General features: G+C 36.1%; 1 protein-coding gene across 3 annotated transcripts in view; it reads left to right on the plus strand.

Annotated features, from left to right (window-relative positions):
- Positions 1 to 11,919, plus strand: part of RPS6KA3 (ribosomal protein S6 kinase A3) — a 75,272-nt gene that overhangs the window by 49,077 nt on the left and 14,276 nt on the right. For 2 of the 3 annotated variants that reach the window (XM_085050877.1, XM_085050895.1), the window contains 7 exons: positions 2,122 to 2,192; positions 6,960 to 7,048; positions 7,269 to 7,333; positions 7,431 to 7,533; positions 7,719 to 7,843; positions 9,162 to 9,287; positions 10,729 to 10,818. In XM_085050877.1, the coding sequence (XP_084907003.1) occupies positions 2,122 to 2,192; positions 6,960 to 7,048; positions 7,269 to 7,333; positions 7,431 to 7,533; positions 7,719 to 7,843; positions 9,162 to 9,287; positions 10,729 to 10,818 (669 nt within the window). The remainder of the gene's footprint in view (positions 1 to 2,121; positions 2,193 to 6,959; positions 7,049 to 7,268; positions 7,334 to 7,430; positions 7,534 to 7,718; positions 7,844 to 9,161; positions 9,288 to 10,728; positions 10,819 to 11,919) is intronic. The other variant, XM_085050886.1, reaches the window with a different exon arrangement.

An 11,919-nucleotide genomic window follows, 5' to 3' on the forward strand; every position in this document is an offset into this window, starting at 1 on the left:
AGCTTTAATTTATAAAGCTGGAAAACATAATTTGGTGTTTATCAAGTGGATATGGTATAATTGAAAATTGCTGAAAGATGTTGGATGTAACTGGGGTAGGTTTCACAATCCTAAGTGCACAGCAAATTAAATACTTCGGCTTCTACTCTGAATACAAAAGTATTACCTTAAAACCCAAATTCTCGAAATTGGTATAGGAAATACAGTGCAGTTTTCTCTAAGACATTTTTTTGTTGCTTGCATTTATAGTTTGTAATTTTTATAGACAATCTATATGTATCCACTTTAAAATCATTCCTAAATTCTGAGTTGATCAAAAATTCAAGTGATGGTTGGTGTGGTGTAAGTACACAGCAACTAGCATGAGCAGAAGTTATAGCATAGAAATGGAGACTATAAAGATATTTCAGCAAATCATTTGGCTTCTTTTCTGGTGTTGCTAGACATGAAGTATGTTTAAGCCATTGTTAAGAAATATATTCCAATTTGTCCTTTAAAATAGTGGCAGCTTTAAGGGATGCTGTACGAATAAAAACACTCATTTAGAATTTTCAGAATCATTAAGGTACTCCCCTGCTGAAATAAAACATAAGTATGGAAGGCCAATGCTGGCTTATTCTTTATGTACTATTGGCCTATTAATGTTGGAACATAGTGTTTGGGAGAGGGGACAAAGAATACACACACTGAGCTGTTAATGTAAATGCGTGTGCTTCTGACAAATTAGCAGCTTGGTAAAGAAACTTTGTATTTCAAGCAAGTGTAAGTGGAGCACTACAAATTTACCTTTTAAAAAAGGTGGGGTTTTTTCCAAGTGCAACTTCTGAAGATCATTCTAAACAAAAAACAAACAAAAAAATCTTTGTCTTCTTACAGTTTTGGTTTATCCCTCTCACATTGTCTTGAAAATTGTCTTAAGTGTTAAAGTTAAAAGTAGGCTTTTTTCATGTTGGCATTATTATTAAATTTAATTTCTTAATATATCTGTAGAAAATATTATTTAGAGTATAAATTACCTAGCAGGACTGAAGAGATGGCAGTAAGAAATTCAGATTTTATTTCAATAAAATGGTATTTTAAAGAATAGTATCAGTGCAACTTCACGCTCTTATTGTAGATCTAAAAATTCTACAGTCACACACATTCAAGTTATCCATGTACATTTTTAATGTTTAGGAGGCTGAATGTTTAGGTCATACCAGAAAAGAGGGGAATAGGGGATACATTGTATTCAGGATTACTTTAGTTTCCCTAAGCTGTTCAGAGGGTTCCTTTATAATTATTTTAATTTTGATGTCTTTAACTGTATGCCATGAAATTTCATTGAACTAAATTATTTTGCGATTTTCAAACAAAAAAAATCAGGATTTCTGCCTCAGTGCTGGCTGCCATGACTGCTGTCAGACTGCTTTCACTGCCTCGCTTAGATCTGATATCCCTGCAGTATACTGCAGTCCAACAGGAATGCCTTTATATTTACCTATTTTTACTCAGTCACTTTCAGAGCAAATCAGTATTTTAGCAGTGTCTGTTTCTTACTGCCAGGCACTGCAGAATGTGCATGCACGTACTGTGTAGCTCTTCCATGTTCCTTCAGGCTTTATTTCCACTGTATGCATATAGTAACCACTTTTCATCATGCATGTCTTTGTCAATCAGCTAACCTTTTCCCCTTCCCAATGAAGGCTATGTACATGCCAATTTTCAAAATTTTGACCTTTTTAAAAATCTGTGCATGAGGAGAAATCATCACTAACTTTTGAAAGGAAAACCTTTTTCCCTACCCCCTCCCCTTTGCTGAAAACTAAAAATGCAGTTGTATAGATCAGGTGTTCCTAGAACAAACTTTTTAGGCAGAAATGAAACACAGAACATTATAGACTAAATTGCTCAGGTAAAAGCATGTAAAGCGAGGTATCAATATAGGAAAATATTTTGCAGCTTTAAAAATGGCAAAGGCTGCTCAATGTTCTTAGCAATTTAAACTGTACAATGAAGTTGTTTTGCACAGACTTGATTGTTAACATGCATGAATTTTGGAAGGTTAAGATGCTAAGTAGTTTTGTCAAAAATTAGCTTTTGTCCAGGTAATGTAATTGATGAAAGTTTTACTCTATACAGTTTGAAATGCTCACTGGTACTCTACCTTTCCAAGGGAAAGACAGAAAAGAAACCATGACTATGATTCTCAAGTGAGTACACTCTTATTTATATATCTCATCAGGTATTCTACAGGGATGCCCTCCGGGCTGCAATATCTAATTTCTACTCTTCCCTCATTTTCAAAGGTACTGGTAAATCCTCACTCCCTATTCCATATTATTAATTCCCTTTGCTGCCTATCTAATTTGCTTTACTATTCCTCTGCCATACCAGGTACAAAGGATTTCATAGCAGCTCTTTAATCTGTAATAATAAGTTCTCCAACCATATGATATCTCCCATCTTATTTCCATAATATTTTTTAACTTTCTTACCTTTTTTGATAACCTGTGCATTTTTTCCTTGTCGGGTTTTTTTCCTTTGTTTTAGGTTTTTGCAGTTTTTTTGAGAAAGCATTTTCACTCATCCTTCTTTATCTTACCAGCTCCTCACCCTACTTGCCTCCCCAATACTCCTCCCTTCTGTACTTTCCTATGACTTGCCTAAGCTGCAATTTTCCCGTTCGCTATTTTCGGCATTGATTTTACATTAGCTCTTTTGTGGGAATTGCTTTCCTTCATGCAGTTAATGTTCTTGTTTTTGCTAATGAAGGTCTGCTTTTTTCCTTGCCAAGTCCCCACATATTCTCTAAACTGATACAACCTATGGTGTAACTGCCCCATTTTTGGGACTGTAGCCAAACACTGTGCAAACAAGTCTGTTTCCTCATAGCATAGGTTCACTTCTCTGTTTCCACCTATTTTTAACTAATGCCATTTTTTTTCCATGGAAACTCATAAGACTATCTTAGTTTTCTCATTTGTTTTCTGCTTCATTGTTTATCATTGTTCTCAGTCCTGTTAACCAATTGTCTACCCATATATCAAAGCTGGAATTTCTTTTGCACCAACAGCCTGTTTTGAAAAATAAATATATGGAACACTTTTATCTTTTCTCTAAATAGAATATGAAAACGGCTAGAAAACACACTCATTATTTTCCTTGTTTTTGCTTTCGTAATGCAAACATGTTGTGTTATTCTTTGCCCTTTGTTTTCTTCCTCATCTTATTTGCAAATATATTTAGTGATGCTAGTTTCTTCTGCTGCCTCAGCACCATGCCAGATCAAATCTTCATGTTGTGATTATTCAATGTCTTTAACTAAAAAGTTCTATCTATTCACAGCAAGAGTAAACTACTTCTGACCGCCTCCTATTTACAAGAAGCTAGTCTGAGATAGTTCAGCTGCACTCTCACTTGTTTCAGGAGCCATGCATTTTTTTCTATCTGTGCCTCATGAGTCACATCTTTCTCTTCTTCTCTTTGCCTGCATGTGACTCCACTCTGTTCCTCAACAGTCTTTTCACTGTTGCTATAAATATCTTCTGTATTCAGCTGCCATGTAGAATATCCTTGCATCTGTTCAGGTAATTGATGTTCATAGTCATTCATAGCCCAGAGAGTGGTGCTGAATGGAGTGAAATTCAGCTGGTGGCTGGTCACAAATGGTGTTTCCCAGGGGCCACTCCTGTTTAACGTCTTTATCAGCCTGGACAAGGGCATTGAGTGTACCCTCAGTCAGTTTGCAGGCGCCCCCAACTTGGATAAGAGGGAATGTGGATCTGCTGAAGGGTAGGAAGGCTCTACAGAGGGATCTGCACAGGCTGAATCAATAGGATGAGGCCAGTAGGATGAGGTTCAGTGAGGCCAAGTGCCAGGTCCTGCTCTTGGGTCAACAACCTCAGTGAGCACTCCAGACTTAGGGAAAAATGGCTTCAAAGCTGCCTGGCAGAAAAGCACCAGGGGGTGTTGGTCAACAACTGCTGAACATGAGCCACCTGTGCCCAAGTGGCTGAGAAGGCCAATGTCATTTATCAGCACTAGTGTGGCCAGCAGGACCAGGGCAGTTATTGTCCCCCATACTCAGCTCTGGTGATGGCATACCTGTGTCCAGTGTGGCTTCTCACTATGAGGACATTGAGGTGCTGGAGTGTGTCCAGAGAAGAGCAATGGAGCGGTGAAGGGTGTGGAGCACAAGTCCTGTGAGAATCTTCTGAGGGAGCTGGGATTGTTTATCCTGGAGAAGGCTCAGGGGAGATCTTACCTCTCTCTACAACTACCTGAAAGGAGGCTGTAGCCAGGTGGGGGTTGGTCTCTGCTCCATAGTAAGAAGCAACAGGATGAGAGGAATGACCTGAGGTTGCACTGTGGGAGGTTTATACTGGATATTGGGAAAAATTCTTCATTCAGAGGGTTGTAAAGTACTGGAACAGGCTGCCTGGGGAAGTGGCTGTGTTACCATCCCTGGAGGTTTTTTAAAAAGATGCGGCACTTAGGGATATGATTTAGTGGTGGACTGGGTGGTGCTTGCTTAATGGTTGGACTTGATAATCATAAAGGTCTTTTCCAACCTAAGCAATTACAGGTTTCTATGATTCTGTAATTACTTTAAGATTTCATTTGAGCATGTATCTCTTAATGCCCTTTCCAACTTCTTTCTTTTTCACCTTCTAGTCTTCATTATTAGTTTCAAATAGCTGCACGGAAAGCGTGCTATGATGTAAAGACATTTTACCCTCTTTTAATATTTAGTATGCTCATGAATATTATCATACATAGAAGTGTTTTGGTTTTGGAATATAAGCAGCTGAAAACCAGAAGATATTTTAAAGTGTTTTCTGATAAGTTCGCACTTTTTTTCCTGGCCTATGTTTTCTTTTTAATTTCTGCATACTAGTTTATTTTTCCTTAAATTTTTCATAAAACTTTAAAATGGACAGGTGTGCATATGAATGCCTGTTTTCATAATGTATATTTAAGATCTATTGCTTTTCTTCTGTTCCTAAAACTCCACAGAAAATGCATTCTTCTTACAACAAACTTTTTTTTTGGGTTCTTTACTTGTCACAACATTATCAAGACCAATTTTTGTTTATTCTTGTGTGTTTTACCTAAAACTCTGCAGTTTGAAGAAATCGTAGGTTGCAGCAAAAAAGTTAAATTTTTAAACATCTTTTCTCCTTTACTGAAGAGGTATGCCTTCATATAAAATTTTGTCAATGTCCATCAGGAATGTCAGAAAAAAATTGCTGTCACTCATGTAGTTGTATAACATACAAATTCTGAGGACCTGGCAATTGCCTTTCCTTTTCCTCCGTCATGTGCCTGCTACAGGATTTTGTGAAAGGTACTCCTTTCTGATGGAGAAGGAGCAATGAAAGTCTTAAATCATTGGGGTTTGCACAAGGGCCTCTCATTCACTCCACTGTGGACTGCAGCACACACCAATTCTTTAGAATTTGTTCTGCCTATTGTTTCTGTTTATTGGTCCACTTTTCCATAAGACTAATTGTACTTACGTTTTTGGCCTGGTTTTAGATTCTTCTAGGCAGTTGACCTCTCATGCTGAACCTCCAGAGCTGCATCCTAGTCTTGGAGCTGTTTTGGATTATAACAGGACAAACAAAGAATCCCCTCCACTCCAGCACAGTCCTGTCATAGTTGTCTGATCTCAGTCCTTCAACAGCATTGTAAATGACACCATTGTGCCTCCGCAGTCAGTGTGTTCCCTGCTTCCTGCTTTCAGTGTAGCTCTGTGGTACTTGACTAGGAGCTGAAATGACATCAAGTGAGCATGAAATGAACTCACAGAATATAAAGCGCATGACAAAGAATTCAGCTGCTAGCGGTGCATGGCAGTCAGGAAGCACTGGATGGCTCTCTGCCCATTCCTCCACTCCACTGGTGGCCTTGATCTGTCTGTAGTATGTTATTGAAGAGTCCAAAGAAGCCAAAGTTTTTCACATTTTCCTCCTTCCTGCCCCCAGCTTTTTTAATGCTGAAAGGAATGGAAAATTTAGTAAATTCTAGTTTTAAAGTGATGAATAGTAAATCAGTGGCAACACGTATGCACCTACACAAGTGACATGTAGGTGAATATGTACAAATACCTGGAACACAAGACAGATCATGTCCTCTGGTGGAAACACAGGGACCTTGTGTCATGGACTGTTACAGAAAAATACAAGCTACAGGTTAAGTTAGTGATGGACAGGAGGGAATGCTATCCCTCCTTACCATTATCATAGTTACAAGAAAAAGTAAGCTCTAATAACAGTGAGAGAATGGAGGCTTAGTGTTAAATGAAGAAAAAACAATATGGCATGGATTACAAAAATGAAATCAAAGAAGTACAAAAACTTAAATCTAAAAATTCAAGACTGGCAACTTGGAAAAGTAATACTTGAAATAGACTGGGGAGGGGAGAAAAAAGGAAAAGAGTGATTGGTTTGGTTTGGTTTGGGGGGTTTTTTGTGGTTTTTTTTACCTGCTAATCCTGCAAGATCAGTCCTACCTTAATTCAATTTCAGTGTTCTAGTTTAGGTTACCTGGGTGTTCTTGATGTATGTCATAGTGTGGTAGTTTTCTTACTCCTTCTAAACGGTCTTCTATATAAGTATCAGAATGCTTTGTTTGGTGTTATTTGGTAGTAACAGGACCTATAAGTGGATCAAAGCATATTATGAAAATTTACAAGTTTCTTAACTGCTATCCTGTAGCTATTCTCTATATGTTTTTCTACCTCTTCTTCAAGTTCCTGAGTCATTAATGAAAACATTATACTATTAAAAAAATTTTAAAACCACACGTTTACATGACTGACAGCACTTTTGCTCTGTGTCTGATGTCTGAAGGCAATTTCTGAGTGATGCTACTTTGTTTATTATGGACTTTTTGAATGACAAAGGACAGGGGGTATGCAGAGTTAATTCTAACTTAGATATATTTGTATAGTATTAATTATTTTTATTCTATAGGGCCAAACTTGGAATGCCCCAGTTCTTGAGTCCTGAAGCACAGAGTCTCCTGCGAATGCTCTTCAAAAGAAACCCAGCAAACAGATTAGGTAAAGTTTTTAGCAGAATATTCTAAATTTGATTATGATCTTCATAACATCAGTGATCATTAAATTGACTAAAATTTTGTTTCTTGTGTAAAATAGGCTTTAAAGTATGAATGTAGTTTGCTCTTCAAGTGATGACTAAAGTGTTATCATTTCTGCTAGTCACAGATCTAAAATTAATGCAGAAGAAAATAATTAACAGTCTTCTTTTTCATTATAAAAGGAGCAGGTCCTGATGGAGTAGAAGAAATTAAGAGGCATGCATTCTTTTCCAGAATAGATTGGAATGTGAGTATCTAACTCAAAATCAATCCAGTAAATTTCTTGGTTAAGTCTTTTATGGTTCATATAACATTTGCATTTACAATGTGTTCCTTCTCTTCAGAAACTGTACCGGAGAGAAATTCATCCTCCTTTTAAACCTGCAACTGGCAGACCCGAAGATACATTTTATTTTGACCCTGAGTTTACAGCAAAAACTCCAAAAGGTAAAGAGATACAAACGAGGTAATTTACATATTCAAAAGGTAGAATTTGAACTTCAGATTTTTCTATTCAAAATTTGATAGAAAGTGTTGTCTTTACAAATTTAAACTGCTACCAAAATTTTAATACTTAATCTCATAACTACGTATTAAAGACTGTGCTTGTAAGTAAATGATGTATTTTTCAGATTCACCTGGTATCCCACCCAGTGCTAATGCACATCAGCTTTTTCGGGGATTTAGTTTTGTAGCTATTGCATCAGATGATGAAAGCCAAGCAATGCAGACAGTTGGAGTGCATTCAATTGTCCAGGTGAGTACATCTGCTTAAAAAAAAAAAAATCAGTGCTGTCTCTTGGTGGATGGATTGTTTCTTTGTCACAGAATGAAGTATCATGACAAAGTCATTGTCATCTTTTATACAAGAAAAGTAAAGATCAGATTATTTTGTCTAAACAGAATCTCTGAAGGTGCAGGATGTGTTTAATTGCTGAGCAGCTACCAAACAGGCTTCAAACTTAAATGAAAACATTCTACCATATGTATTGTATTAATAAACTCTTTAATGTCAAGCCATAACTATAAGGTGGAGCAGAGTAACAGATATATTGATTTATTGGTTTTTCCCCTATACATGAAAATGTCAGTTGATTCCTGCAATGCAGTAGTAGGAGGCACTGGAATACAGTTGTGGATTGTAGCTGGATGTCCTGGACTGCTGTGCATCTTGGCATCCATGAACCAGGACATACTCTGTTGCTCCTAAACCGCTTTAAGTGAATTTGCTCATCTGTGCTGTATTTTAAAATACAGCTTTAGATCCCTTTTTATTTTCAAGAAGCTTTCTGATTTGTTACGCATCAGAATTATTTCTGATCCTGATATCTTGCTAGAAGTTTCTTCAAGCTTCTCTGTGCTGCTTCTTTCCCGCACAGTTTTGTGGATGAAATTATTTCTCTTTGTATATGGTTTCCTTCTTTTCTAAAGGCCTGTTTCTCTGCTGCCTTTCCTCTGTGCCCCTCAACCACTTCCTCACTCCTATTTCCTCTTTTCTGTGCTGCAGGATACCCAGATGGTTTCCTGCAAATGCTTTGCATCCTTTGCACAAACTCCATACGCTAGAACACCATTTCCTTCCCTTACAAGACTGAACACTTGTCCTCCTTTCAGCTTTTTATTTCTGTAAAAGGATTTTTGACTGCCATTCCATGTGATTCCAGTCAATCTGATTCTATTCAGTATGTCTAAATTTTCCAGCTGGCATTCATCTGTCTATTCAGATAATAGAAACAGTGATACTTCTTTACCATTGTTGTATCACTGTTTTATCTTGAAGTCTTCTGGTTTTCTTTGTTTTGGAGTTTCTATCTTTACATTAATAAAGCAGTAATGAGAAAAATAATGTTGTCAGTTTCAAAAATACAGTGTGCTTTATTTACAATATGTCTAATATATAATTTATCTTATAGTAATTTTGAACATAAGGTATTGGGCATTTACACCACTTTGACCTAATAGAGTCATCAGTTTAAAATTTTTAGCAAATCAACAGGATTTTTTTAAAGTTATTTCAATATAAAGATCAGTTATGTGATAGGAATATTCATCAATTGATAATGTTATTTTGGTAGCAGTTGCACAGGAACAGCATTCAGTTTACTGATGGATATGAAGTAAAGGAAGATATTGGAGTTGGCTCTTACTCTATCTGCAAGAGATGTATTCATAAAGCTTCAAACATGGAATATGCTGTAAAGGTAATTACTTTGTTATAAACCACACTTTTCAGATTTTAGCATTGGGTATCTTTTATTTGCCATAGAGAACATAAAGAAGATTTTTTCTTTAATATAAAAATATTCTATATGCAACTTTAAATTCGTAAATTCTCAGACGGGTGAGGAGTTCATAACAGTCTTCAGTCTGGTATAACTTCCAGAATAAACTTCAAGTCTTTGTCTTTGCTTCTTGATTTTCAGCAAGGTTTTTAATGTTGTTTTTATGTTATTCTACAGGGTCTTCTAGCACTTCTTTGAAGGTATTAAATTTTCAGTTGAAATCAGTAGATTTCCCAGAACTGCAATGATAAGGTTTTTTGGTTTTCTGTGTAATAACCTGGGACCAAATGGTTACTATGAAAGCAAGAGTATGATTAGCAGACTTTATAAGTGGAAAAAGAAAAGGAGTCTTTAAATCCTGTATTATGAGGCAAATCTCTTTTTGGATTGTTGAACAGCTTACTACTTAATTATGTAAAATGTGAAGATGAATTAAACATGTAGATTGCCTGCTGGAAACCTTCCAGTTTCAATTTGGTAGTTAAATACTTATTTTTATTCTGGTTCTGGCCAGGAACAGATTTGACTTCTGTGCTTTCAATTTGAAGTAATTTCTTGAAACTACAAGAAAGTCCTGGCATAGCTGATAATTCCCTCAGCTAGAAAAGATTCACTCGCTTTTCTATTGCCTCTGTTAGGGCAATTTTTCCTCAAGAAATCTTGAAAAAAAGAATACAATGATCAGTGTCTGATGTGTTAGCAGGGGACTGGTAGCAGTACAGGCATAAGGATGAAGGAGTAACACAACAATGGAAAAGACATTATAGGAAATCTGCAGTTCAGGAGATGAAAAAAATGAAAGGAACAAAAATACTGTATAAGTAGGGCAAAACAATATTTTGCTTGTTTGCACAGGGAGAACTTTAGAGATTCAAATGGACTTTCATAATGAATGTGTGTTTAAATCAACTCTGAGAAATTTTTAGTTTTTCTAGTTTTTTTAATCTCTTACTCTCCTGCTTTAACTTTTGCTGCACTGAATATTTGAGATTAGCATTGGGAAAATCAGTTCATTAGCATCATCCAGCCAGTACTCATGTTAAATTAGGAGCTTCCCATTTTATTAAATAATGGATCACTGAAGTCTTATCTACTAAACAGTCTTGCATTATTTATCACAGCCAAAGGGATCACATCACTTACCCTCCAAAACTGTTTTCAACAGAGATTTTTTCATTTTTCCCAACATTTTTTGCTTTGCCTTACATTTCCAATTTAACAAATTTGGGTTTGTTTGTACTCCATGCCTTTTGCAATAATAAATACTGCTTAACTGTTGATGCTAATAAGCATACCAAAGCATTACCCTATATAATATTCACAAAAATAATTATCCCTATATCTGTACTTGCTCTTACAGATTATTGACAAGAGTAAAAGAGATCCAACAGAAGAGATTGAAATCCTGCTGCGCTATGGACAGCATCCAAATATTATTACCCTAAAAGATGTAAGTAGTGTTTTAAAGACATCCTTTAGTGTATTATAATTGTGAATCACTTTCTAATTTGAGAGATGACAAGCTGCACGTTTTAGATTTATGTTCATGTTTTTCAGTATTTAAAGATATAACAATGTCCCAATGCAATATATTCACTAGTATCCATTTTTTTACTGAGATGTCTTAGTGTTTTCTTTTGAAGATGCTCATATTTTGGTACAATGTTATTCTAAGGAGTCAAATAATTCATCCTTCATAAATCCTAGTACAAGAATGATATATATAACTTTGGCTGTATTTTTAAAGAAACAAGGAAGTTATTTGATTGCTTGGTTAACTTTGAGTCTGCTTTTGCCTACATTAATCAAGAGCAATTTTAATGTACATTAGAATATAACAATGGACTCACTGTTAGCACAGTACCCAAAGTAATTTTCGTGGACAGTAGCAAATATTACTCAGAAGTAGACAAAATCTTTCCATATCCATGCTTGTCACTCTTTTTTACCCAGTATCTTTATCTGGTCTTTGTATAAAACACTATCTAGGGTTTTTTCCTTGCATTATTTGCTCTGACCTTGGAAACACTTTGTCCATAAAAAGGAAGGAATAACATAAATTGGGAGGTAGAGGGATTTCATAGTGAACAATATATTCTGATGATCTAACTGAAAAAGAAAATTGTCTTTCCTTGATTATTCATTAAAGAGGATTAAAAATTAAAAAGGCATATGCTTAATGACTTTCTTAGACTGCAGGGAAATATTCTGATCCCCCAAACCAAACCTCAGGCAAAACAGCTAACCATTTCCAGGAAGCTGAGCTCAGCTGAAAGGAGATTGTCAGACATTTTGAAGTCATTAAAACAACAGCTCATAAATACCGTGGGGATGAGCACTAGAGAACTGTGCATTAAGTTGGTCTGCTATAATGTGTCTTCACTATATTGTTATCATACTGTTTGGTCCTTTCTTGGGCAGAGAAAATAAGGCAGATATTCAGGGGAGCCCACCAGGGAGCTTACCTTATTGCAAGCAAGATACAGCAATTACAGTCCCCACTTTTTGTTCTGCTTCATGTGGTTGGACAGTAAAGCTACCTGAAAGGAGC

Source organism: Lichenostomus cassidix, chromosome 1 (genome assembly GCF_008360975.1).
Source record: "Lichenostomus cassidix isolate B80296 chromosome 1, HeHo_3.0, whole genome shotgun sequence".
NCBI lineage: Eukaryota > Metazoa > Chordata > Aves > Passeriformes > Meliphagidae > Lichenostomus > Lichenostomus cassidix.